We start from the raw sequence: 26,027 nt of genomic DNA on the forward strand, positions 1-26,027 counted from the left end.
ATAAAGTGAGTGAGTGCATAAAAGTGTTTACAAGAAATGTCCCTTTTAGAGCACATTTCACAGTTCTGTGCAGTGTCACTAGACTTTAATTTCTGTTCAGCAGCCGGATTGCTGCGGGGTAGAAACTGTTCAATAATCTACACATGTTTATCCTGTATGAGTTCTCTTTCCTGATTGGATGAAATTGGTATCCCAACCTGAAAATGTAATTTATTTTTGCTGGAGAGAGGGGGAGACACGGTTGACTGTGTTTGCAATCACAAAATACAACATTCTTTATGGGTCATGGCATGACAAGTTAAACTCTAAATAACAGAGGAAATGGTCTGTATAAGTCATACAACCAGGTCTTCAATATCTATAAATAAAAAAGGGAGATCACAATAGTGGACCCAGTAGTGATAGTAAAAAAAAAAAGAATAAATAAAATAAATGTAGAATAAATGTAAGAGTATAAAACACAAATCTCCAAAAATAAAAAGCACAAGTCTATTGCGTAGGGCAGTCCATCCAATTAACGAACCCTAGTCACAGCATGACATTACGTACAAATTCATCATATAAGCCTTTTATTTAGGGGCCAATGTTTGAAGTGTAAAGATCCCCCTTTGAAGGACCCCCAAATAAAAATGTATTTGGCCACGGACATCCATTTGAAACAAATATTATGATCCGGGGAGGGACCCCATATACAAGATTTGTGTTGTTAAAATGTTTCACAAATATTAAAAAGAAAATGTATGAGTTTTTGGCCGATCTACAAGCAGGTTACTTTCAAATAGCCGTTGTATTTTGATGCTATAGACCCCTTAACAGTTAACAGACGGACGGACGTCACACTAGTAAGAACCAGTATGCGCGCGCAGGCCGGCACCAAAAAATGAAACCCATTGGGTACAAACACACTTGTCCGTTTGCTGGCGGAAAACGGGTCGCTACGAAACGGAAGCTCTTGTTCCGGATCCGGCCATTTCTGTCTGTTACTCAATGAAAAGCGGAACACGGATGTGCTTTTTCCGGACCGGATCGCGCCCGTTTTTCCGTTTTTTTTTAACATGGGAGTGGATGGGACTTCCGGCCGTTCGTTCCGTCGCGAACGGACATGTCTGTTTGTACCCATTGGGTGCATCCACACATGAGCGACAACTTGACGCCCGGAAGTCGGAAGTCCCGTCCACTCCCATGTTATAGGAAAAACCGGACCGGAACTTCCGGTTTCTAACTTAACATGGGTGTGTACGGGGCTAGCGTAGCGTAAGCGTAGCGTTTGCCGTCAGCATACGCTCATGTGTGGATGCACCCATAGGGTGCATCCACACATGAGCGACAACTTGACGCCCGGAAGTCGGAAGTCCCGTCCACTCCCATGTTATAGGAAAAACCGGACCGGAACTTCCGGTTTCTAACTTAACATGGGTGTGTACGGGGCTAGCGTAGCGTAAGCGTAGCGTTTGCCGTCAGCATACGCTCATGTGTGGATGTACCCATTGGGTGCATCCACACATGAGCGTGCCCGACAGCAACTCCTTGGTCAGTGTTGCCAGATTTTGCGAGAGAAATAAGTAACCAGGTCTACGAAAACAAGCCCAAAAGAAGCGACTTAGCCATATGAGCACTTTAAACCAAGTATGGGTGCATCCACACATGAGCGTATGCTGACGGCAAACGCTACGCTTACGCTACGCTAGCCCCGTACACACCCATGTTATAGGAAAAACCGGACCGGAACTTCCGGTTTCTAACTTAACATGGGTGTGTACGGGGCTAGCGTAGCGTAAGCGTAGCGTTTGCCGTCAGCATACGCTCAAGTGTGGATGCACCCATTGGGACACGTTGTGAGCTTGTAGATTTGCTATTTTAATTAAAAAAAAAAACACTTGAACACCACAAATCTTGTATGGGGGTCCCTGGCATAAAATATTTTCAGACGAGGGTCCGCAGACTTAAACACATGAATTTGGAGGTCCTTGACATGAAAATGTTTGAGAGACACAAACAATATTTAAGAAACAAGCCCAAATAAGCAACTACACTTTAGGAAAAAAGACAAAATAAGCAACTACAAAAAAATGCAGCCCGCAACTTACAAGCAACTTGGGTGACACAAGCCCAAAGTCGCTTATAATAAGCGGACATGGCAACATTGGTATTTTTTCTTTATGTTTGCGTTACGTCATATGGGAGCGACGCGTCGTCTAACAACAGTGCACCCTGGCTGAAAGTTGGCGCCTATGAGTTTAGCTTGGCGGTTTGAACGTCTTGTTGAAAAAACATCGGTGTTTTCTCCTAATTAAGCTGCAAACATACATGTGCAGCTGATCTTAACAATATTAACACCACCTACTAATACACATGGAGGAGGATAAATTGTGACAACATTCCACCTGCTGAAGAGAACACGGAGGGTTCTGCCACCGACATGGCATCGACTTCTGATCAGAACATGGAGGAGGATTGTACAGTGGGGGAAAAAGTACCACATTTTGTTTTACTAATAAAAAATACTGCAATGTAGAAATACTGTAACAATTAAAATCTGGTAATCAAAATGTACTTGAGTAAACGTACAAAATAAAAAAGACCTAAAATTGTACTTAAGTATAGTACTTGATTAAATGTACTAATTACTTTACACCACTGTATATTTGTATGTTGCATAGCCTTGGATCACAAGACGGTCATCCGTCATGGCCGTCTTGGATGATTGTTTTTTCATTTTCTCCCTTTTGGTCCGTACATCTACATTTAACGTTCACATTTCAAGTATAAAGTGCTTAACCCATGGCCACGGATGTTGCAATTATGTCCGGGCCCTCAGAAGTATCCGTATCTTCCGTGTTGTTCAATAAAAAGCATTTAATCCGATCGGTGGCCATTTTGTCATAGTTCTAATGTATCTGCGTGCAATACACCTTCCAACCGATAGGGTCGCGCAGTTGAAAGCATACGGAGAAAATGGCTGCCAATCGGATTAAAATGCTTTTTATTGAACAATACGGAAGATACGGGTATTTTTTAGGGTTCGTACATAATTGTAACATCCGTGGCCATTGGGTAAGCTCTTTATATTTGAAATCTGAACCTTTTATGTAGATGTACGGCAGTACGGACCAAAAAGGGAGAAAGTACAAACACAAGTACAAAAAAGTTCAAGACGGCCATGACAAACCTTAGCCCCGTTTGGAACCTTGGAACCTCAGTGGAGTGACAATTTAAGGTCTTTAAACAGCAAAAAATAATATCTGAAAAATGAAAAAATACCATTATTGCATCAAAAGTAATCAACAAACTATACACTATACAACTGGTTAAACATTGGCAAAATTGTCAAATATAAGAGACTCAAAAGTTATAGCCGATCTACAAGCAAGTGAGGCGTTGTGAGCTTGTATATCTGCTATTTTCACTATTTATCTGTGGAACCGAGTCAAACTAAATGTAATGCCTTAACTCTTACAATTACAAGTGCTTGTCAGGGTGGGGGGTTCCCAGTTCAAATATGATTATTTTTGGGTGTGGCGGCCTGAAGAGGTTGAGAACCACTGTTGTAACCCCCCGGTCCCCCACACATGATGTATAATTATATACGGAAAGCTTGTCCTCTGTAAGGAACATCAGGACTCAATAGAGTCACAATTTTAGGGTCCATATATATTTATATATGTTTTCTTTTCGCCACTTTACTGATGGTGTTGCCTTGACTTTGATGTCTCTCCATCATGCTGTATCTACGGTACTTCTCCCCCTCCCCTGCCCTGTAATCTGTTTTTAACTGCTGTACTGTCTTTGGTGCCTGAATTTCCCCAGTGTGATTAATAAAGGTCTTCTCTTATCTGAACAGAACATGGAGAAGGATTGTGTCGACAGCACAGCATCTACTTCTGAACAAAACATGGAGGAGGATTGTGTCGACAGCACAGCATCTACTTCTGAGCAGAACATGGACTTGGGTTCCGGTTCTGACCTGGAACGCTGCGTCAACTGCAAAGCGGGGCTCAAATACAACGAGAAAGAGGGGTGCGTGAGCAAAGTGAGAGTATCAGCGCTCGTCGACGGGGAGACTGCGAAAATACTGTTCCCTCATCTTAAGCCGTCTGACTTTTTATGCGCAGAGTGCGTCAAGGACGGCACATGGGCCGGTAGGGGCTCTTCTTCTGTCGACAGTACACCACCTCCATCTAAACGAGGCAAGGCAAAGGGTACTGTGGGTGGTGGTGGGGTTCCATCGCTGCCTCCTGCACCTACATCTAAGCAGAACACGGAGGGTTCAAAGGGTCCATATTCTGCTTCTATGTTGAAATTGGCAGGTTCTCTCAAGAAAATATCAAAGCAGAACAAGGGAAGTTCTGTCAAGGCAACATCTACTTCTAAACTGAACGTGAAAGGGACTGTCAAGGCTACTGTTGTCGTTCCCAGGCTGCCTACTCTGCTACCTACCAATTGGAACGTGAAAGATTCTGCCAACAACAACGACATGCCATGTCCGTCCGAACAGAGTGCGGAGGGGTCCGGTTCTAAGATTATTAGATGCAGTCTCTGCAAAAAAGAACTCAAATACGACGCACACAAATCCCTAGAAAGAATAAGAATATCTACGCTGGTTGATTTGAAGACTGCGCAAGTACTGTTGCCCCATCTTTCACCGGAGGAGTTTATATGTAGAGATCCGTGCGAAAAGTGGGTACATTCAAAAACAGAGCCATGCGTTAAAAAGAAAAATAAGCGCACCTGGACCGGTTGGAACGTGAAAGGTTCTTTGAGAATTTCTGCCAAGTACAACGACATGCCATCTACGTCCGAACAGAGTGTGGAGGATTCCACTTCTAAGATTATTAGATGCAGTCTCTGCAAAAAAGAACTCAAATACGACGCACACAAATCCCTGGGAAGGACGAGAATATCAAAGTTGATTGATTTGAAGACTGCGCAAGTACTGTTGCCCCATCTTTCACCGGAGGAGTTCCTATGTAGAGATACGTGCGTCAAGTGGGTACAATCCAAAACAAAGCGAAACGGTCAAAGAAAGCGCACCTGGACTGGTTTTTCTATGAAAAAAAACCCTCTGCCTCAAGTGCCTCGCAAAATAATGAGGATGGATCATGGCTCTACAAAAACGAACTCAGGTTATTATTATCAATAATAAAGAACAATTCTCTCTCTCTCTATATATATATCTATATATATATATAAACTATTGTTATTAACATGATGATGATTATTTTGAGTCCTTATTAATATTATTATTTTTAAAAATAGCAGATTAACAAGCTCACAACGTGTTGTGAGTGTCCATCTATTTGATGTACAACCAAGTATGTAGGGCTTAAGACAGTTAAGAGGTTAACTTTTTTAATTGTCTACTAGATTAGTCACATTAGCCTGTATATAAACCACAGAATGCAGCCCAAAATAAATGCATTATGCATTTGGAATTTACCAGCCATACAAATGACTTTTAAAGGATTTGAATCCAATTTTCCAGTATATAAACAAGATTTTTTCACCCCCTTAACGCCATTCATGTTGTCTGTCCAGTGTCCACACCAGATGTTCCATCTCCAGCGCCCAAGAAGGTGTCGAAAAGGAACCAAGCGCTTACCTATCTAAAACATGGACAATATGTTTCTGCATTAAGAAAAATGCAGGACATTCCAGCTGCTGCAGCCGCTTTCAACAAAGTGTGCCAAGAAATCATACGCAAAGAGGTAGGGTTGTCATGATCGTGACATTTTAGTTGACGATACATTTTCATACAAATAATTGTGATTAACGATTTGAATTGTGTTTTTGGCATTAAACATAATTATGAAGACAAATGTTTTTATGTTTGCCTTTTAGGCTTTGAAGTTGCACAAGAAAGATATGACAAATGACTTGAATATACAAAGAAATGACTGACATATTTAATAACTTTATTATTAAAACGTTAAAAGTGGAAACAGCCCAGCTACACGCTCACAACCAAGGGGCCAGCCTGACATATTTACAATGAGGCCCATACGGAAGAGAGACAGTTCATATGAATGGCCTGTAGGTGGCCTGCAGGTGTCAGAAAGAATATTCTCTCATTGTAAGCGGATGGGTTTTTGACGAACTTTAGACTAGATTTTCTTACCTTAATAAAAATTGTCATAAATACTATATGCTTCCAGTCGCTAGTTTAAAGTCTACTTTCAATCATCATGATATGCGTTTTGCTAAATTATGGTCCCATTTATTCTAAAATTGGGTCTGTAGAAAGCAGAGGTGTGGCCTTGTTCATCTCTTTTATGCGTTCTGAGCTTGTAGATCTGCTATTTCCACTTTTTTTTTTAAATGTTTGAAAATATATGAACATTTTACAACATGGAAACAATTACCGTATAATGATTATGCAAAATAATTGCGATTAGTTGATAATTGTGACAGGCCTACAAATAGGTAAGTTAACCCTGAGCTGAGCAATAGGCCTACTGACAAACTATGGTATGTTTCATTGAATCCTTGGATAATGTGGCGATATCTTTTTTAGAAATGGCTAGATGCTTTGAGAAGTTGTCAAAGGGCAATACCGCTTTGGTAGAGGTTTGGGTTGTGTAGTTACCTTGCCATGATGTAACTCCAAAGGTGGACATGAAATTAAAAAGAATTGCTCCATTGATTAATAATTCAAAATATGCTCATTGACTTACATTGTACAGTGAAACAGCTCTCAAAGTCACTCTTTTAGCACATACACGAACGCAAACAAAGTTGATTCAGACAATATAGAACATCACCAAACCCAGCACTTTTTTTCTTTTTTTACTATTTGAAGATCCGGATCAAAGGATCCAGTTTGGGTTTTCTTCCTAATAAAAATCGAAAAATCAACAGGAAGTTAACATTTTTATATATAAAAAAAACAGTACTGGGTTTGGTGATGCTCTATCTTGTCTGAATAAACTTTGCTTGTGTTCGTTTATGTGCTAAAAGAGTGACTTTAAGAGCTGTTTCACCGTACAATGTAAGTCAATGAGGAGCATAATTTGAATTTCTAATCACTGTTTGGAGCAATTATTTAAGATTTCTTGTCCACCTTTGGAGTGCCAAGGTATATACACAACCCAAACCTCAAAGTGGTCTTGCCCTTTTAATAGAAAAAAATTAGAAACATGATGGCCAAATAATTACAGGTGTTGGTTGTTCATTTTGCTATGCTAGAACAGTCTAATAAGTTAATAAAGGGCTAGTCCTGTATTACCAAAAAACAGGCAACTTCCTGTTGATTTTGCCATTTTGTTAGGAAGAAAACCCGATCCGGATCTTCACATGGTAAAATCAACAGGAAGTTGACTATGTTACATAATTGTCAGAATCAGCTTTGTTTTTGTTCGTTTATGGGCTAAAAGGGTTCCTCCTGAGCCTCTTCACCGTACAATGAAGAGGCATATTTTTTTTTACATATTTTGAATTATCAGTCTAGTCAATGGAGCAATTATTTTTTATGTCTTGCCCACTATTTGAGTTGCATCATGGTGAGGTAACTACACAACCCAAACCTCTTAAAGGAGCATTTAATTTGTCACAATATTACTATAACCAAAATTAAAACTAGACATACTGTAGCTAATGTTCTGGACACTTTATTTGATATCGTGTAGATAGATATCCATCCACCCACAAAAATGTCTAAATGATTTGAAAAATAGCTGATCTACAAGCACTAGGGGTGTGCCGATACACTAATTTCGCGAAACAATACGATATTGGCACTTTTTTAATATGAAAATATATGGGGGGGGGGGGGGAGCAAATGCAAACAAATACTTCTGTTTTTGCTTTTATTATTGCAAAAAATAAATAAAATGTTTTTTTTTTCCTTTTTTCAAAACAATATTTCCCCCCCCCAAAACGATACATAACATATCGTCACGAAAACGTATCGCGATATATCGCGGGACGATATATCGGCACACCCCAAGCACACAACGCTTTGCGGTGCAATGCATAGAGGCCATGTTGATTTATGCAGGTGCCCCTGCATAAATTATAGATAAATACATGTATTAAATAAACATAGCAACATTGTGTGAGTCAGTCCTTCAAATAAAAATAAAGTCCAACTGTCATTTATGGCATAGAGTCTAAATGTAATATTTTGAAGGGAGCCTTTAAAAAGAATGTATGAACTCAGGGAAATTGTATTTTTACTGTGATAAAAGATCACATCTTATATGCCCTCTCATCCCTAGACATGGGGTATAAATTCTTAGATACATTGTTCCACGGTCATGAAATTCCTGGAAATATTTTGAAATTAGAAAGGAATCCTTTCCAGGCCTGGAAAAGGTTTGGAATGAATCAAATGTTTTGGAAATGTCTGGACATATATTTGTTTTTGGCTATTGATTTTGTTTAACATATGTGAAATAATTATGTACATGTTAAAATGTGTTGCTGAGCTGCGTGAGTCTAATCCTAATGTATTTGTCATGTGACGAAAATAATAGATCTACAACAACATGATAACCATGATACGGTGTTCGCTTGTAGATCTGTTGTTCGCTCAAGTCTGTCTTGGGGCATTGATAGCACTGGTGTAAGAGCCTTATTTTGCACCATATGACAGGCCTGGAAATGGAGTAAAATACTGTCCCCTAAACCCTGTTGATACTGGCACCCCAAAATATTCATCTTAACATTGAAATGATGTCACTATCTTAAAAGAAAGCTGTATGAATGTATTGATGATTGTTTTTTAATGTTGTTTACAGCGTATTAAGTTGGCCAGAGATCAGGAGGGACCTTTCAGGAAGCACCCCACACCCGAAAACCTGTCCTCATTTTCTTGGAAGAAGACAAATGCATGGGTTGAGGAAAAGGCACCTCTTACTCATAAGTGCCTACAAGGGATGTTCCCACAGGCACAAAAAATCACTGGACAATATGTGGATCATAATGTTAAAGAAGAACCACGGAGGTGTGTAACCCTCTTAATGACACACAATGATATTTTTGATTTGTGTATTTGAGATGGGGATTTATTTCACAATTTTGCTACACATTTTAATTGTATTATGTTTAAAAGCAAGAGTCCAATAGTATTTCACTTCCACTGTAAAAAAAAAAAACCCTGTTCTAATAATCACGTCAGTACTGTGTAAAAGAACATAGAACACAGCGCTAACTTTTGAGATTGATGTCTTTCTAATAATCCCCAGTTAGTTATTTCTAAAAGGAGCATGAAGCTAACTATGTACTTTAATGTTGGCGTGTAGGGCCATGTCTGAAGAGGAAGCTCAACAGCTGGTGGATAAGAGGATCGCAATGGCCACGTCTATCGCTCTATTCACCAGCAACCGAAAACAAGCATTTGTCCAGACTCTTATTGGTGTTGAGATGTGGAGGGAAGGTTGTCCTCAAAAGATGTTCAAGATCATGAATAGCCTTGGCATCACCCAGTCCAGAGTCCAGGCAAGGAAACACATCGTCAGACTCCAAGATGACCACGATAAAGACGTTAAGCTGTGGAAAGGACAGATTGAGGTGAGTATATAGGGGGGGCAATATATATTGTATATCTCTGCTGTCGGGCACAGCTCAAATGGAGTTAGAAGGTTTTTAACCATTAATGTGGAGATTTTCCGTCTGACTTCGTCATTCTAATCAATGATGGAAAAAACGTCTATCTCCAAAATTGGAGTTAGGTGGTTTGACTGACAGTTTTGAGGATCCAATGGCGTTAGGAGGATTAGTCAGAAGCCCTTTTTAATACTTTTCATTGGCTCAATATTTGTAAAACCCACACACAAAAAGGGTGTTCAATAGCACTGATTTATAAAAGTTGAAAATTGGAGGTAGCTAGTTTTCTGCCCGACAGCAACGATATTTTATATATATATATATAGATATAGATACAGATATAGAGATAGACAGAATAATTGTTTTCATTAAACACCTGTACCTTCATCTCCATTATGTTTAGAAAGAACTAAAGCTAGGAAAGAGGAGAATTGCATCCAAAACTCTAGCCAATCGAGTTCCAGCCTACTCTATCAATTGGGACCGAGTCAAGGTATTGCTTTAACTTTTAAGTCATATTGGTTTATTACCATTTTGTTGAATGAATTCTTCCCTAGCAATAAACCTTCATGTCTTTCCATAACAGATAACATCCAATGCCAAGCATGAACGTCTAGGAGGAAACAAGCCCACAACTTGGGCATTTCGCTTTGCCCATAGAAACCGCATACCTTTCAGCGTTCTACAAGGGCCTCCGAAAAAGGCAGTTGAGGTGTCACCAAGCAGCATCCTCCCATCCAAACAGGTACACAGCCTTTATAGAAAACATACACATGACCACCAGCCTGCTGTCAACAATTTAAATATGATATTTTCTTTCTTTTTTTATGTTAGACATATGAGGCACTGCGGCAGCGCATGAAGACAATTGTGATGCGCATAATTGTTGACAACCTCACAGCCCTGGAAGGACTGAGAACCAAGGTTGTATGGCACATTCCCCACGTATACTCCAAGCAGATGAAGGAGAAGAGCAATGTTGTAAGTCGGCACGTACAAATGTACAATCACTCACATTACTAACACTGCAAATCCCATGGAAATCCAGCCTATATTTCTTTAGATGCCGTATGTTTTGTGGGACCAAATTGTTGGACTGGGAGCATATCTATGTTAGCTGGGTTCTATGCTCCCCGCTTACAACCCACTTACACTCACTAACCCTAACATAAGCAAGGAACATAGAACCCGGGGAACATAGGGATGGACTGATGCCACCAGCTGACAGACTGGGCCCTCTTTAGACTAGTGAGGCTAAAGATAGTGAAATTCCCCGAAAAAGAACTTTGCCTTTACATTTCTGTAATGGGACGTTTTTTTCCTTCAGGTAAATCTTGGTGCAGTCCCTGTGGACTCGAGCACAACAATAGGAGATGCTGAGATAATGGACGGCCTTATTGAATATGTTCCAACATGGTCGGAGAAACCTCACGAAATATTGTGCTGTTCAGACGGCCTAAACATTGACACGACGGAGGAGTCCAGTGAATCAACAGCCAAACAGACATTTGAAGGGCTTGTGGACGCGCCACCAGAATGTCACAAGGACTCCCTTTGTTACCAGGTGACAAACTAAGTGTTTGAGTTGTATACATGTATGAATGAAGAATGAATTAACTATCACATAACTTATCTAATATTGAGGGCCCTCAGGTCGTGTAGGCCACCACGGTCCACGGTGCATCCCGCTTGGCCGAATGTATATACAAATACAAAATAAAATGTACATACATGATCATGGGTGGGAAGCCGGGGGTGGTAGGGTAATGTTTGTCACTCTGCCAGTGGCTGCTATGGGTTGGGGAGGTGCCTCTCAGAGGTGCTACGTCCTCCCGGTGGGGGCTCCTCACCAGTAGGTTAAAACAGCAGTGGCGACAGAAGGGAGGATCAAAAAGAGTGTAAAAATAAATGGGTACACAAAAGAAAAGTTTTCTAGTTTTGGCAATTATATTTATCGTCATCTCTTGAACCACAGGACATTATGCAAATGCTGTCCAGTGAGAAGAGCCTGGAGGCTCGAGGATCTCTGTCCCAGCTCAAATCAGTGTTTGCAGTCAGAGGCACGTGTATTGAAGGGAAGTGCAAGGAAACAATCCAACGTGTCTGGGATTTGGATTTCATCACGGTAATATTCAGAAAATGTGCATTACATTTCTTTAACTTTCCTCATACTTATAATGTTTCCATGCATGTTCTGCAATACACATCACCTAAACCAAAAACAAATGTTTTTTTTTGTTCCCTACAAAGTTTGCGACTTCTGCTTACATCACTTTATACGCTGCTACCGAGTGCAACCTTGACGCTGTTGATCAGCAACAGCCTTCAGACTTCCCCGCAGACCCTGAGGCCCAAATGGAGTGGCTTAGTGGACTCGCACACAGACTGGTGGACTTGGTGTGGATGCCACCACCTCAAGAAGACATCATTGCTGCTGCTGCCACTGCAAGTCTCTCTGAAGTAGAGAAGACTAAAGTCTGTTTCTGTGGAGAAGGTAGACCAATAAAAGCATGCTTTAAGTTATTTAAAAAAAAGTCTAATCTAGATGCTACAGACCTATAGTATATTAAACAAACCCTTCATAAGTGAAAGCCATTTCTTCTAACAGCTTAGTGACTTACAATTACTTTGCTTTAGTTCCAGTCTGGAATTTTGCCCACGTCACAGCACAGAAAGGAAATAAATTGACAACAATAAAGCAGCTCTCTCAACCCAAAGCACTAGGGGTGTGCCGATATATCGTCCCGCGATATATCGCGATACGTTTTCGTGACGATATGTATCGTTTTGGAGAAAAGAAATATTGTTTTGAAAAATAAATAAATATATATATATATATATATTTTTTTACAATCATTATACCGTAATCAGGCATGCAAACAGCCCCGAGGTGAAAAGGGTGTTGTTTTTTTGGGTCAGGTGTCACACTATTGCCCTATTTGGATTCAAAATGGCTATTGTAGCTGAAAAGCTACAAGTTTGCATGTCTGAATAATGCAAAAACAGAATTATTTGTTTGCATTTGCTTTTTTTCTCCCCCATATATTTTCATAATAAAAAAAGTGCGTATCGAAATCGTATCGAAGTTGTGAGCCCAATATCGTATCGTATCGTATTATGTGAACGTCTTACCACCAGTGCTGCACTGAAGGCCATGAGGGAGAAAACTTAATTGGTTTTAAAAACATTTGCAAGGCAGGTCCATGGGATGCATGAACATAAATAGGCAAACATCTTTTTTGTGATAATTTGTGATTAATCCACTTAAAATTGGTGAAGGCGGCCAGTAACTTGACTGTAAACATATTTACTCAGTTCTGTAGTGATACTTTGATATAGAAAATAGGTGCCGTTTCAACTTTTGCCCAAAGCAAACACTCAGTTTCCCATAATCCCTTATGTGTGCAAGGGTAAAATCTTAATCCGGTCAATTACTGCCATGCAGCTAATCTTTTGAATGCCTTTTTATGCCTTATATAGTACCTTGAACCTGAATATGTGTCTACTTCATTTTAGAAAAACCAGGTGTAAAATTGGTGCAGTGCTGCAGCAACCTTTGTGGAGGTGTGTGGTTCCATGAAGGTTGTGAGACGACAGACCCAACAACCGATCCGACCGTCACTCAGGATTCGTTCTGCAGCCCATCTTGTCAAGGAGATGGCACCTACATATACTGTCACTGTAAAGAGCAACGAGGGGGACAGATGGTACAGTGTGCACTCATGGACCAGTGCAGAAGACATGAGTGGTACCACAAGAACTGTCTGAGTCTGTCAGAACAAGGAAATGCTGACTCTGAGGAGTGTAAGAAATAACTCGATGTCCTTTCCAATGTCCTCGACGTGTTGACCGCCTAGACTCCTAGACTAGAATCATCTGTGACTTGTAACTTGATTTTGACTCGACCATGTATGACTTCAGACCTGGAGGTTTTATGGCTGGGACTTTGAACTTTGACTTTTATGAATTAAAAATAAAAAAAAATGCATGTAAAAATTAAGCTATTGTCCACAAAAAATGGACTGAAACTAGAATTACCTGAAGTAAATGATATAATAATGATCACCAGAGGGGACAAAGCGTGAATTAAGAGTCGCATGATATATTTTCACACTATACAGCATAAGCTACTCTGCCGTAAACAAGAGTTTGGACTGGTGATGGAGGGACTTGGACTTGAGTTCTTGAGACTTGAGTTGGACTTGTGGTTAATTGACTTCACTACAAAACTGCTAACCAGTTAAATCTAACACATCTGTCGTCGCTATTGGGCAGAAACCTTGTATGTCCAAAACCGTTACTTTTCAGGAAATGGAACAAAAAGTTTCAGAAACTGAAAATATTTTCACTAATTTTGCTTGAAACTCTTGTACGACGGAGTAGTGCATGAAGTGTTGAAAAAACATAAGAAGTTGAAATATGGAGATACAAGGTTTTTGCCCGACAGCGACGATATATTCCCAAGTACATTTGAAATATAATGTGCTTTACAAAATGCTTGATACTGTTTCTTTCCCCATTACAGGTACATGGTACTGTTCAGAGATGTGCTTCATTGCGTCCGATGCAGACGACCATGTGCTCAACTACACAAAGGCTCTTGTGTGGGAGGGGCTTTATAACATGGCGAGACGAGATGCCATCAAAGAGGGTGATGGAGAAGCCATGACAGACTTCTGGAAAATGGACATGGTTCTGTTCTGGGCTAGAAAACACCTCAAGGATTTTACCACCTGCCATCGAATGCTCACCGGTAGGACTTAGAAAATGTAATGTGTAGCTATGGACATTCTTTCACTGTTATATCAATGTCATTAATCAAATGCATCTTGTTTGAATAGGGATCGAAGGATTCTATCCAGAGCACATTAGACACGACATGAAGTGGAACCGTGTGGCAAATCTTGAAGGAAAACCTGGATGCAACATCAGCTTGGATTTAGTCAATGAATTCATGAATATCGAATTCAAAGGTATGTTACTGAACTTATATTTGCTAAATAATTTCACAGTTATGGTATGTAATTTGTTGAGTGACAAATTTGACATAGTTCTCATCCTGATTATGTCAAGGCTTTGCATTATGACACAAACCCTTGCTTACTAAGACATTGGTTGTGTCCGAATTCAGCCACTCATACGCTACTGCCTATATAGTGAGTCAGATGTAGAGGACTATAAAGTGAACTCATCGATGAAATAAATAAAAAACATATCGGACACTACTCAGGTCCCCGTCAATTCCGTCATTGCTGTGGCACAATTAAAAAACATCTCTGATCAGCTGTTGGAGCGATAAATAAACAGCCCATGGATGTTTTAAAAGAACATTCTGTTATGCAGAATGATTTAAAGTCATGATTTATAGTTATTATCATTACATATTATTATATCATTATATATATATATATATATACATTATATATTTTCCGCACTATAAGGCGCAGCTGAGTATAAGGCGCACCTTCAATAAATGTATTATTTTCATATATAGGGCGCACTGCATTATAAGGCACATCCGCACTATGAGGCGCACTGACGGTGCGCCTTATAGTGCGGAAAATACGGTATATGTATTAGTCTATATATTATTGTACGACAGGTTCTCTCTCTCGTTCTTCTGTGACAGGCACCGCCATCGTTGTCATTTTTCCTTCAACCAATATTGATACATATATAAGGCGCATCGGATTATAAGGCGTATCCGCACTATAAGGCGCACTGACGGTGCGCCTTATAGTGCGGAAAATACGGTATATGTATTAGTCTATATATTATTGTACGACAGGTTCTCTCTCTCTCGTTCTTCTGTGACAGGCACCGCCATCGTTGTCATTTTTCCTTTAAGCTGAACCTGCGCAATGCATTGTGGGATTGGTAGAGCTTAGTTAGTGACCATCGTCTGTACCCTACATTTCACGGTGCACTGAGGGATAAAATGAGTCCACTATGTAGGGTATAATAATGACCACTATACATTCCGACGCCACTTCAAAATGGTGTAATCACTATATAGTGCACTATTATAGGCAGTAGGGAATGATTTCGGACACAGCTATGGTCTGAAGCTTCTGAGGAGATATTATTGTTAAAAAACATCTATTACAGAATTCCTTAACTGTCTGGAATTAAGAGTAAATAGTGGAGAAAGGGCTAGGTATAGTCAAGCATATAGAAGCATTTCAATTGTTAATCAATAATAATAATAAAAGTAGAATACATTTTACCGGGGCCCCTTTAATACAACCTCAAGGGTCCCTCGAGGTTCCCTGATGTGACATACTGAACTGTAATTCTGTATTTTGTAGAGTCCTTGGGACGTCTGAGCGACCACTACACCAATGAAAGGATGGAGCTCTGTGGAATGATGGCAGGAGCAATTGGAAGCAAGGCGAATCAGCTTCTCTTCGCGCTAGGAGCAGGGAACGGCAGCGGCCTCGCAACATCCCTGGCATCGTCACACGTCTACAAGAGAAGTAGACAAGCTGACATCGCTAAGTTTGTGGCCGAGTATAAGAAGGACCATCTCTTCAGGTACATTCCTGGGAGAGCACACCAGGGCTTTGAGAAGTTCACTTACCAGCAGAAAATCAAAACCCCCAAGAAGATGGGGAAGATGATGAGGAATCTGGCTCAGGACATGGACCAACAGTGACAGATGAAAATAAGTGAGTGCCACAGTTCACATTGCATTTAGTGTTGGGAAGTGTTTTAATACACTAAATAGAACATTTCATACATCAAGTGCAGTTCAATGCGCTTCACAGAAGAGGTTAAAAGAAAGGAGAATACAAACAAAGAAACGAGTACATGAATAAAAATTAAAATACATAAAAGTACATTAAAATAAAAAGCTAGAGTAATGCATAGACCTAAGTAAAAGCAATGCTAAAAAGGTGTCTTAAGATTTTATTTTATTTTTTATTTAAATGACGTTCAGTCAATTTTATTTGTATTCATACAATGTCAATTCTACAATATGTGCTTCACATAAGTATACAGTATTATTATACAAAGACAACAAAAATAAACAGGGTAATTCACGAAAGTGCACATTCATTTAAGGGTTCCGTTTTGGGGATTTGAAAATATGGTCACGCTCTTTAGCACATATAAATAGTGTGACTCCATTCTTGGAGAATTCATCACCCCTCAGTTTTATAAGGAAATAAGGAAATTATTTTGATGCAATGTTAACACTTTTTGCAGGAACCCCCTCAAGGGCCTCTGGGGGTCCCCTATCCCCACTTTGAGAGCCACTGTTGTACTGCATGAAATCCTATACTTGAAATCAGCCATGTTGAAACACAATGGACTTCATCCACATCTAAAAGGCCTCTTTTGTCCTTTTTCTTCTGTTTTTTTAATCAGGACCACCATTGATCAATCAAGAGACTCTTGAGGCACAAAGACATGTGTCATCTCTCCTGCAAGGATGCCTGTTTGACCACATTTACACAATGGACCAGTTATCTGATGGCAAATGACCCTTTGTCAAGTCCCGCCCGTGATCCCGCCCCTCTTCGCAACCATCGGTGCAAAGAAATCCTCTTTCCATCCACTACCATTGAATTCTGTCTTCCTTTTTTCAGTTGTCTCGTATTTATATTTAAAGTATTCAATACTTATATTAAACTTGGCTTCAGTAGAAAAGGAACATCTTTGGTGCAGTATACATGGGCATACAGTTGTTTTGTTAAGTTTTCCCCCAAACTGGATATGTTTTATATATTTCTTTGCAAACTCAGCATAAACAACCAGAAGGAGGCGGTGGTTGGTCGGATAGGGAGACAGCCTATGTTATATTGTGTGATTATTAAAGGAGGAAGAAACCCTAAGCTGACTTTGTTGTTTGTTTTCTGGGTCAACTACAGCAGGGTAAAAACATGGCAAGCTACATAAGGCTGACCATATAGTACATTGTGATGTAAGCTGCATCTGTGTTGCTTACTAACTTTCCATGATTTTAATCTGCTAAAACTTTTTTAACCTGACTTGGAAAACAAACTACAAAATCAGCCTCAGGTTTCTTTTTATTTTTGCGTTTTCTTTTATGAGTTTTTATGCGTTTTCTTTTTCATTGTGATGTTGATAGTTTTTAGTGAAGCAAGTCATTCTGATTGCATAACAAATCGAGCGATATATGTTCAGTTGATATATGTTTTGTATATCTTTTTTTGGGCATACAGTACACACAATGTGATCTTGATATTTGTCATTAGAAAGCAATTCATTCTGCATAACAAAATAAAAAGTAATTTTAAATTGTATGAGTCAAATATATATAATGCCTTAAAACGTATCACACACTTACAGCATTGAATATTTTGTCTTGACATACAGAAATGGTTATTTTGGCTGGACTACAGCATGTGAAATGACTCATCCTTTCTATTTAACTTGGGTCAGCAGTGAAGGCTTTTAGTTTGCTAAAACTGCAATCCATAACTTAAACGTTGTATGTCACACATGAGAGACCACATTTTTACCACTCTTTCAAGATAGAATCTCTGAGAGATTATGACCTTCAGACAGTACCTCCAGTCAACCAGTAGGTGTCCTACCTGACACATAAAACTCAATGTAATGTAATAGAAGGGAGGCCACCTCCAACCACTGCAGATGTACTAGTTATATTGTTTTAACATAGGCTACCATGCAAAATAACATTTTATTTGTTAAATAATTTCTGGATTGCAGCTTTAAGAACTTGGGTAATGTGGTTTATTCTTGGAGGTAAACTGACTTGCCAAAAAGACATATGCCAGATCTCAATACCCTAACCCTAATACTCACATTTCTGCCTTCTCCTGCTCTGTCCTCCAGCACGGAAGTTTCCGGTGAAAGTGGTGACCTGCCGAAACATGTGACCATCTTGTGGACAAACAGCAGTGATGTACGTTCAGACATTGTTATGTGAAGTCCACAAGATGAACATGTATTTCAGCAGGTCACCAATTTCACTGTAACACCGCCATGCTGGAGAATAGAGGAGGCAGACATTTCAGTACTAGACACCAAGTGTTGAGATCCTTGATAAAGACTATTTTGCTTTTTTATGAATAAACCTTTTATATTGTAGTAATGATGTCTGGGTGGCCAAATTAACTTCCCTTAAAAGCCCTATTTTATACTTTCAAAAAAGTTCTTTAAACGGTATACCTATAATGACATGCCTAAAAAAGTGCCTAATGAATATATGGTTGCAGACAAGAAAACTCATGTCTATTAACGTGTCACATGTAGATGGACAGACATGGATTGATAGGCACTCAGCACAGCAGCACCTAAAATCTGATTAATCTGCCAAAAGCATTCCGAGGTAATGCATGAATTTAATTCAGTCTGACTAGATGCAGGGCTAAAACACATCCCCATCGGCCATGAAAATGAATGACCATAGGGAGGATATCAAAAGGAGAGGCATGGACCCCCCAGCAAATCAAAAGGGGAATAAGAACTAATGGAGGAACTTGACAATTGGTGCTAATCACGTACAGTGTGGTGGCGACAACATTAAGTCAACAACTCTATTTTGTAAGACAAGAGTGAGACATTCCCAACCTGAAAATATATTTTGCCAAAGAGCTGGAGAGAGGGGGAGACACTGTTACTGTTACAGTTACACTGTTAAGAACTAATGGAGGAACTTGACAATTGGTGCTAATCACGTACAGTGTGGTGGCGACAACATTAAGCCAACAACTCTATTTTGTAAGACAAGAGTGAGACATTCCCAACCTGAAAATATATTTTGCCAAAGAGCTGGAGAGAGGGGGAGACACTGTTACTGAACAAACACTATAGCATTGATTACTATGGGAAGAGGTACTGTATTTAAGGTTGATCCTGTCAGAACAGCATGTAATATAAAATGTTAAATGTAATATAAAAATACCATCACATCCTTCTTATGAATCAGACATTATTAGAAGAAAAAAAAAATAGAAATATATATATATATTTTTTAAATTATTATTATTCAAGCAATCAGAGAAGTCGTGCACATCATGTTCACGTTCACTCTTTACTTGTCACTTATGTTGTTTGTGTCAGAAGATTGCAGACCTTTGTTATACTGGTCTTGACTACATGTCTTTTCTGTCTGCTTAAACATGTTATAAAGAGATTTGTAAAAAGAAATATCATCACAACACATTGATAGTAAAAGCTATTACATGTGATAATAAATAGTATAGGATTTTCTTATAGTTCTGTTTTATTCATAAAAAAAGAATTCTATTATGACAGTGTATAACATGCCTGTGGAATCTCCCTCTATTATGTAAATTTAAAAGTCTTTCAATATCAAAGTTCAACGTTTTTTGTCACATCACAGGTTTACACCAGGTATTAATGAGTGGGTGAAATTCCCACAAATCTTGGTTACAATTTCGCAAAGAATAAGAATTAAATATAAAATGTATCCATAACATCTAAATATAGAGAATCTGTAAAAGTGTCATGATGTTTTATACTATATTATAGTACCTGAACTCATGTTGTTGATGGCAGGTGTATAAGTGAAACTCAGTGGATTATTTTATGGATGTAGATACAGTTTATGATCTGCATGCTGCGCAGGGCACTTTTATTCCCACAGAATAATCCATGAGGGCCAGTTTAGTACGACACTTGTTTGTGATTCTGCAATCTGTTTGGCAGAAGGCCTTGTGTTATTAGTCGTTGATATGGACATTAAAATGTACACCCACAGAGTTAAGTAAACACAAGTTTAACAGTAAGGATTTTTAATACTTCCTGCTTCAGAGAGATAGCCTATAAATATATGATCTGCCTGACACTGCCAACCACACTGACAAGCACTCCCTCTGTGTATGTCAACAGGTCTTGAGAAGACGAAGACAGCCAGCACTCAATAAATGTATTTTTCACCGAGGCAGAGCAACGAACGTTTTTCAACCTAATAGGTCTTCCTCAGTGTTCAACAGGACATATATTTCTCTGTGGACGTCCACAGGGCAGTCCACCACTCTGTTGTTCCTGTCTACATGACCAGAGGGACAAGAGCAGTCTCCCACTCTGTGCACGACTGGAGGACAAGCGACACTGAGACGTCAACATGAGGATCCTCTGGATGTCCATTGTCTTCACTGTGGGTAAGAATAAAAACATTATCACTGCAACTGACAGTTATTTTCATGATCATGTTCTTTTCATTTACTTAATTGATCGATACCATAAAATGATGTTATATATATATTAATAATGTGGTCATTTCATAATGTGGAACAAACAGATGAGAATTCACATTTCTGTGAAGGTGTAAATACACTTTATGCAGTTACACATTTATGTTACAGATACATCACTGAACCGATTATTTCGTTAAATGATTTCATTTGATTAATTAGCTGTCAATTGATTAATCTTTTCAATCTTTGTAATTATTATTATTATTATTATCATTATTATTATTATTAAAATGTGTTTAGACACAGTGTTGTGTTGTGCTTATTCTACATTGAGACATTGAGACACTGTGAACAGTGATTGAGTTTACATATACAATAAATATTTGGGTCATAACTATAAGAAATTAACCACTTAATCCCTATATACTGCCTATTGACTGGGGTCCCCCAGGGCTCTACGATAGCATTTCCCTCTACAAAAAAATCTCTGTGCCCCAGTAGGGTTCAAGTGGTTAAACTATCTAAATATATGAATGTGCGTCTAAACACATTTAGCTCCATTATCTTAATCGCTTTAGGCACTGTATGCTTATGGAAACATGGTCAAATTAAATGTTTGTTCATTCTATGTCAATAACTTAACTTCCTTGTATCTCTCCCTGTCCTCCTCTGTTTATCTCTTTCTCCATTCTTTTCCTTCTCTCCTTCACCTTTTCTCTCCCTCTATCTCTATCACTATCTCTGCTTTCCTTTTCTCTCTCTCTCCTTCACTCTTTCACTCCATCTTTATCTCTCTCCATCACACCCCCCCCTCTCCCTCTTTTCTCTCTTCTTCTTTCATCACACACACTCTCTCTCTCTCTCTCTCTCTCTCTCTCTCTCTCTCTCTCTCTCTCTCTCTCTCTCTCTCTCTCTCTCTCTCTCTCTCTCTCTCTCTCTCTCTCTCTCTCTCTCTCTCTCTCTCTCTCTCTCTCTCTCTCTCTCATACACACACACACACACACACACACACACACACACACACACACACACACACACACACAATCACGTGCACGCACGCGCGCACACACACACACACACACACACACACACACACACACACACACACACACACACACACACACACACACACACACACACACACACACACACACACACACACACACCCTAGCCAGTCAGACTCGAGGATCAGCACATAGTGCTACAGCTAATGTAACTGAAAGCACTACTGCTCACACCACATACTACTATTTGCTTAGTGCTACTACTACTACTACTACTACTAATAATAATAAGTATAATAGTACTACTACTGCTGATTCCATGACCTTCTATTCAACCTATACTCCTCCCCCACCCAGCAATCCCGGTATTACCAGTACTGCAAAAACTATTGCTACTACAAGTACTACTACTTCTATAGATACTACTGATCCTACTACTATTCCCAGTAATAGCAATAGCAATCCTTCCAATACTGACACTCCTCCCATTACTGACACTACTGCCATTATCATTACTCCCATTGCAACTACTCCCAGTACTGATACTCCTCCCATTACCACTATTCCCAGTACTGACACTCCTTCCATTACCACTATTCCCAGTACTGACTTTACTCCCATTATCAGTACTCCCATTACTGACACTACTCACATTACTAACACTACTCCTAGTATAAGTACTCCCACTACAGACATTCCCATTACTAACATTACTCCCAGTCCCATTACAGACATTACTCCCATTACTAACACTACGGACATTACTAACACTACTGACATTACTCCCATCACTGACATTACTGACATTATTCCAATTATCAGTACTTCTATTACTAACGCTACTCCCATCAGTACTACTGTCACTTCTCCAAGTACTGGCACTACTACCACTCTTCCCAGTACTCCCATTCCTTCCAGTACTACCACCACTCCCAGTACTGACACTACTACCACCCCTCCCAGTACTCCCATTACTGACACTACTGACATTACTCCCATTACTGCCATTACTAACACTACTCCTATTATAAGTACTTCCATTACTGACATAATCAGTACTCCCACTACAGACATTCCCATTACTAACACTACTGACATTACTAACACTACTGACATTACTCATACTACAGACATTCCCATTACTAACACTACTCACATTACTGACACTACTGACATTACTCCCATTACTGACATCACTGACATTATTCCAATTATCAGTACTTCTATTACTAACGCTACTCCCATCAGTACTACTGTCACTTCTCCAAGTACTGGCACTACTACCACCCCTCCCAGTACTCCCATTCCTCCCAGTACTACCACCACTCCCAGTACTGACACTACTACCACCACTCCCAGTACTCTCATTCCTCCCAGTACTACCACCACTCCCAGTACTGACACTACTACAACCCTTCCCAGTACTCCCATTACTGACACTACTGACATTACTCCCATTACTCCCATTACTAACACTACTCCTATTATAAGTACTTCCATTACGGACATTATCAGTACTCCCACTACAGACATTCCCATTACTAACATTACTCCCATTACTAACACTACTGATATTACTGACATTACTCCCACTACAGACATTCCCATTACTAACACTACTGACATTACTCCCACTGCAGACGCTCCCATTACTGACACTACTGACATCACTGACATTACTGACATTACTCCAATTATCAGTACTTCTATTACTAACGCTACTCCCATCAGTACTACTGTCACTTCTCCAAGTACTGGCACTACTACCACCCCTCCCAGTACTCCCATTCCTCCCAGTACTACCACCACTCCCAGTACTGACACTACTACCACTCCTCCCAGTACTCTCATTCCTCCCAGTACTACCACCACTCCCAGTACTGACACTACTACCACTCCTCCCAGTACTCCCATTCCTCCCAGTACTACCACCACTCCCAGTACTGACACTACTACCACCCTTCCCAGTACTCCCATTACTGACACTACTGACATTACTCCTATTATAAGTACTTCCATTACTGACATGATCAGTACTCCCACTACAGACATTCCCATTACTAACATTACTCCCATTACTAACACTACTGACATTACTGACATTACTCCCCCTACAGACATTCCCATTACTGACATTACTCCCATTACTAACACTACTGACATGACACCCATTACTGACATTACTCCCATTACTAACACTACTGACATTACACCCATTACTGACATTACTCCCATTACTAACACTACTGACATTACACCCATTACTGACATTACTCCCACTACAGACATTCCCATTACTAACACTACTGACATTACACCCATTACTAACACTACTGACATTACTCCCATTACTAACACTACTGACATTACACCCATTACTAACACTACTGACATTACTCCCATTACTAACACTACTGACATTACACCCATTACTAACACTACTGACATTACTCCCATTACTAACACTACTGACATTACACCCATTACTGACATTACTCCCACTACAGACATTCCCATTACTAACACTACTGACATTACTCCAATTATCAGTACTTCTATTACTAACGCTACTCCCATCAGTACTACTGTCACTTCTCCAAGTACTGACACTACTACCACCCCTCCCAATACTCTCATTCCTTCCAGTACTACCACCACTCCCAGTACTGACACTACTACCACCCCTCCCAGTACTCCCATTCCTCCCAGTACTACCACCACTCCCAGTACTGACACTACTACCACCACTCCCATTACTCCCATTACTAACACTACTCCTATTATAAGTACTTCCATTACTGACATTATCAGTACTCCCACTACAGACATTCCCATTACTGACATTACTGACATTACTGACATTACTGACAGTACTCGCACTACTACCACCACTCCCAGTACTCGCACTACTACCACCACTCCCAGTACTCGCACTACTACCACCACTCCCAGTACTCGCACTACTACCACCACTCCCAGTACTCGCACTACTACCACCACTCCCAGTACTGGCACTACTACCTCCACTGCCAGTACTCGCACTACTACCACCACTCCCAGTACTCGCACTACTACCACCACTCCCAGTACTCGCACTACTACCACCACTCCCAGTACTCGCACTACCACCACCACTCCCAGTACTCACACTACTACCTCCACTGCCAGTACTCCCAGTACCACCATCCCTCCTCCTGTGTGTGTCAACGGAGGAGAGCTGTTATCATCAGTGTGTATCTGTCCTCCTCACTGGACTGGACCGACCTGCTCTGATCGTAAGTATTCACCACTACTAGCACCCTCTGATTGGTTGGTTAGTTCATGGTGAGTGTACACAATTGACAGATGAAAAAGAAAAGCTTTCGCTGAAAATAGCATAGTGGTCCAGGCACCTATAGGCTCAATGTAGCTTGACAGCGTGTCGCGGGTTCGACTCCCGATCCCGACGGCCTTTGCTGCATGCCACTCCCCTTCTCTCTCCCTATTTCCTGTCAGCCTACCTGTCCTGTCAAAGTAAATCTTTAAAAAAAAAAGAAGGCCTGGTGGCGTGTTAGCCTTATTGAGCTTTGTTTTTAATTGTTCTAACTATATGCAGTGGGATATTTTTCACATTCATGTGTATTATTTATGCACTTACAGTTCTATATGTTAAAATGAAAAATATATAATCTTGAGTGACGATGTTAACATGGTCATTTTATGGCGTTCTCACCTTTTGTGTTGGTTCATCTTACAATTGTATAGATGCAATTGACGATCATGGTTGTCTGTTGAAGTGATCTCTGATGTCAACATGCATTACATGTGATCATGTCCATGCGCATAAGGAGCCTGTCTCTCTATGTCACTTTAGTCTGATGAAGAGTGTGTAGCTCGAAACTTCACAGCACTTTAAAGGGAGCAATAAATACATCTTTTTGAATGAAGCCCAGCACTCTGCGGGACAGAGAGAGAGGGAGGGAGGGAGAGACTAAATCGATTATTAAAAAAACATATTTTTCTTCTCTGTTGCTGATAGCAAACTTCTGTCAAGAAACAACGATGGAATTCAACGGACGTAAATTTAGATTTCCAAACAAAACTGTGGGCTGGTTCTCATATTCTGTGGAATTGTGTCCAGAGAGATCAGTCAGTGGTATGTTCCTCTACATGACTTTTACAATGTACCACACAGTATACACTTACAGTATATTAACAAATTAAGACTAAAGGTTAGGTTATCGTATCCATTTATGTTCTTATAAATCACTCACTGTGTGTGTGTGTGTGTGTGTGTGTGTGTGTGTGTGTGTGTGTGTGTGTGTGTGTGTGTGTGTGTGTGTGT

General features: G+C 39.9%; 1 protein-coding gene across 1 annotated transcript; it reads left to right on the plus strand.

Moving 5' to 3' along the window:
• The first annotated feature begins 2,221 nt into the window (after positions 1 to 2,221).
• Positions 2,222 to 17,828, plus strand: LOC311060730 (uncharacterized protein). Its single transcript, XM_084079034.1, has 16 exons — positions 2,222 to 2,473; positions 3,842 to 5,123; positions 5,536 to 5,705; positions 8,736 to 8,941; positions 9,240 to 9,507; positions 9,947 to 10,036; positions 10,130 to 10,288; positions 10,378 to 10,524; positions 10,871 to 11,107; positions 11,519 to 11,668; positions 11,794 to 12,037; positions 13,060 to 13,347; positions 14,069 to 14,296; positions 14,385 to 14,516; positions 15,852 to 16,211; positions 16,915 to 17,828. Exons 1-15 carry the CDS (start codon positions 2,420 to 2,422, stop codon positions 16,196 to 16,198), a joined length of 4,002 nt encoding a protein of 1,333 aa, XP_083935160.1. The 5' UTR covers positions 2,222 to 2,419; the 3' UTR covers positions 16,199 to 16,211; positions 16,915 to 17,828.
• Positions 17,829 to 26,027: the final 8,199 nt, after the last annotated feature.

This window comes from Gymnoscopelus microlampas, assembly GCF_963454915.1.
Source record: "Gymnoscopelus microlampas genome assembly, chromosome: 14".
Lineage (NCBI taxonomy): Eukaryota > Metazoa > Chordata > Actinopteri > Myctophiformes > Myctophidae > Gymnoscopelus > Gymnoscopelus microlampas.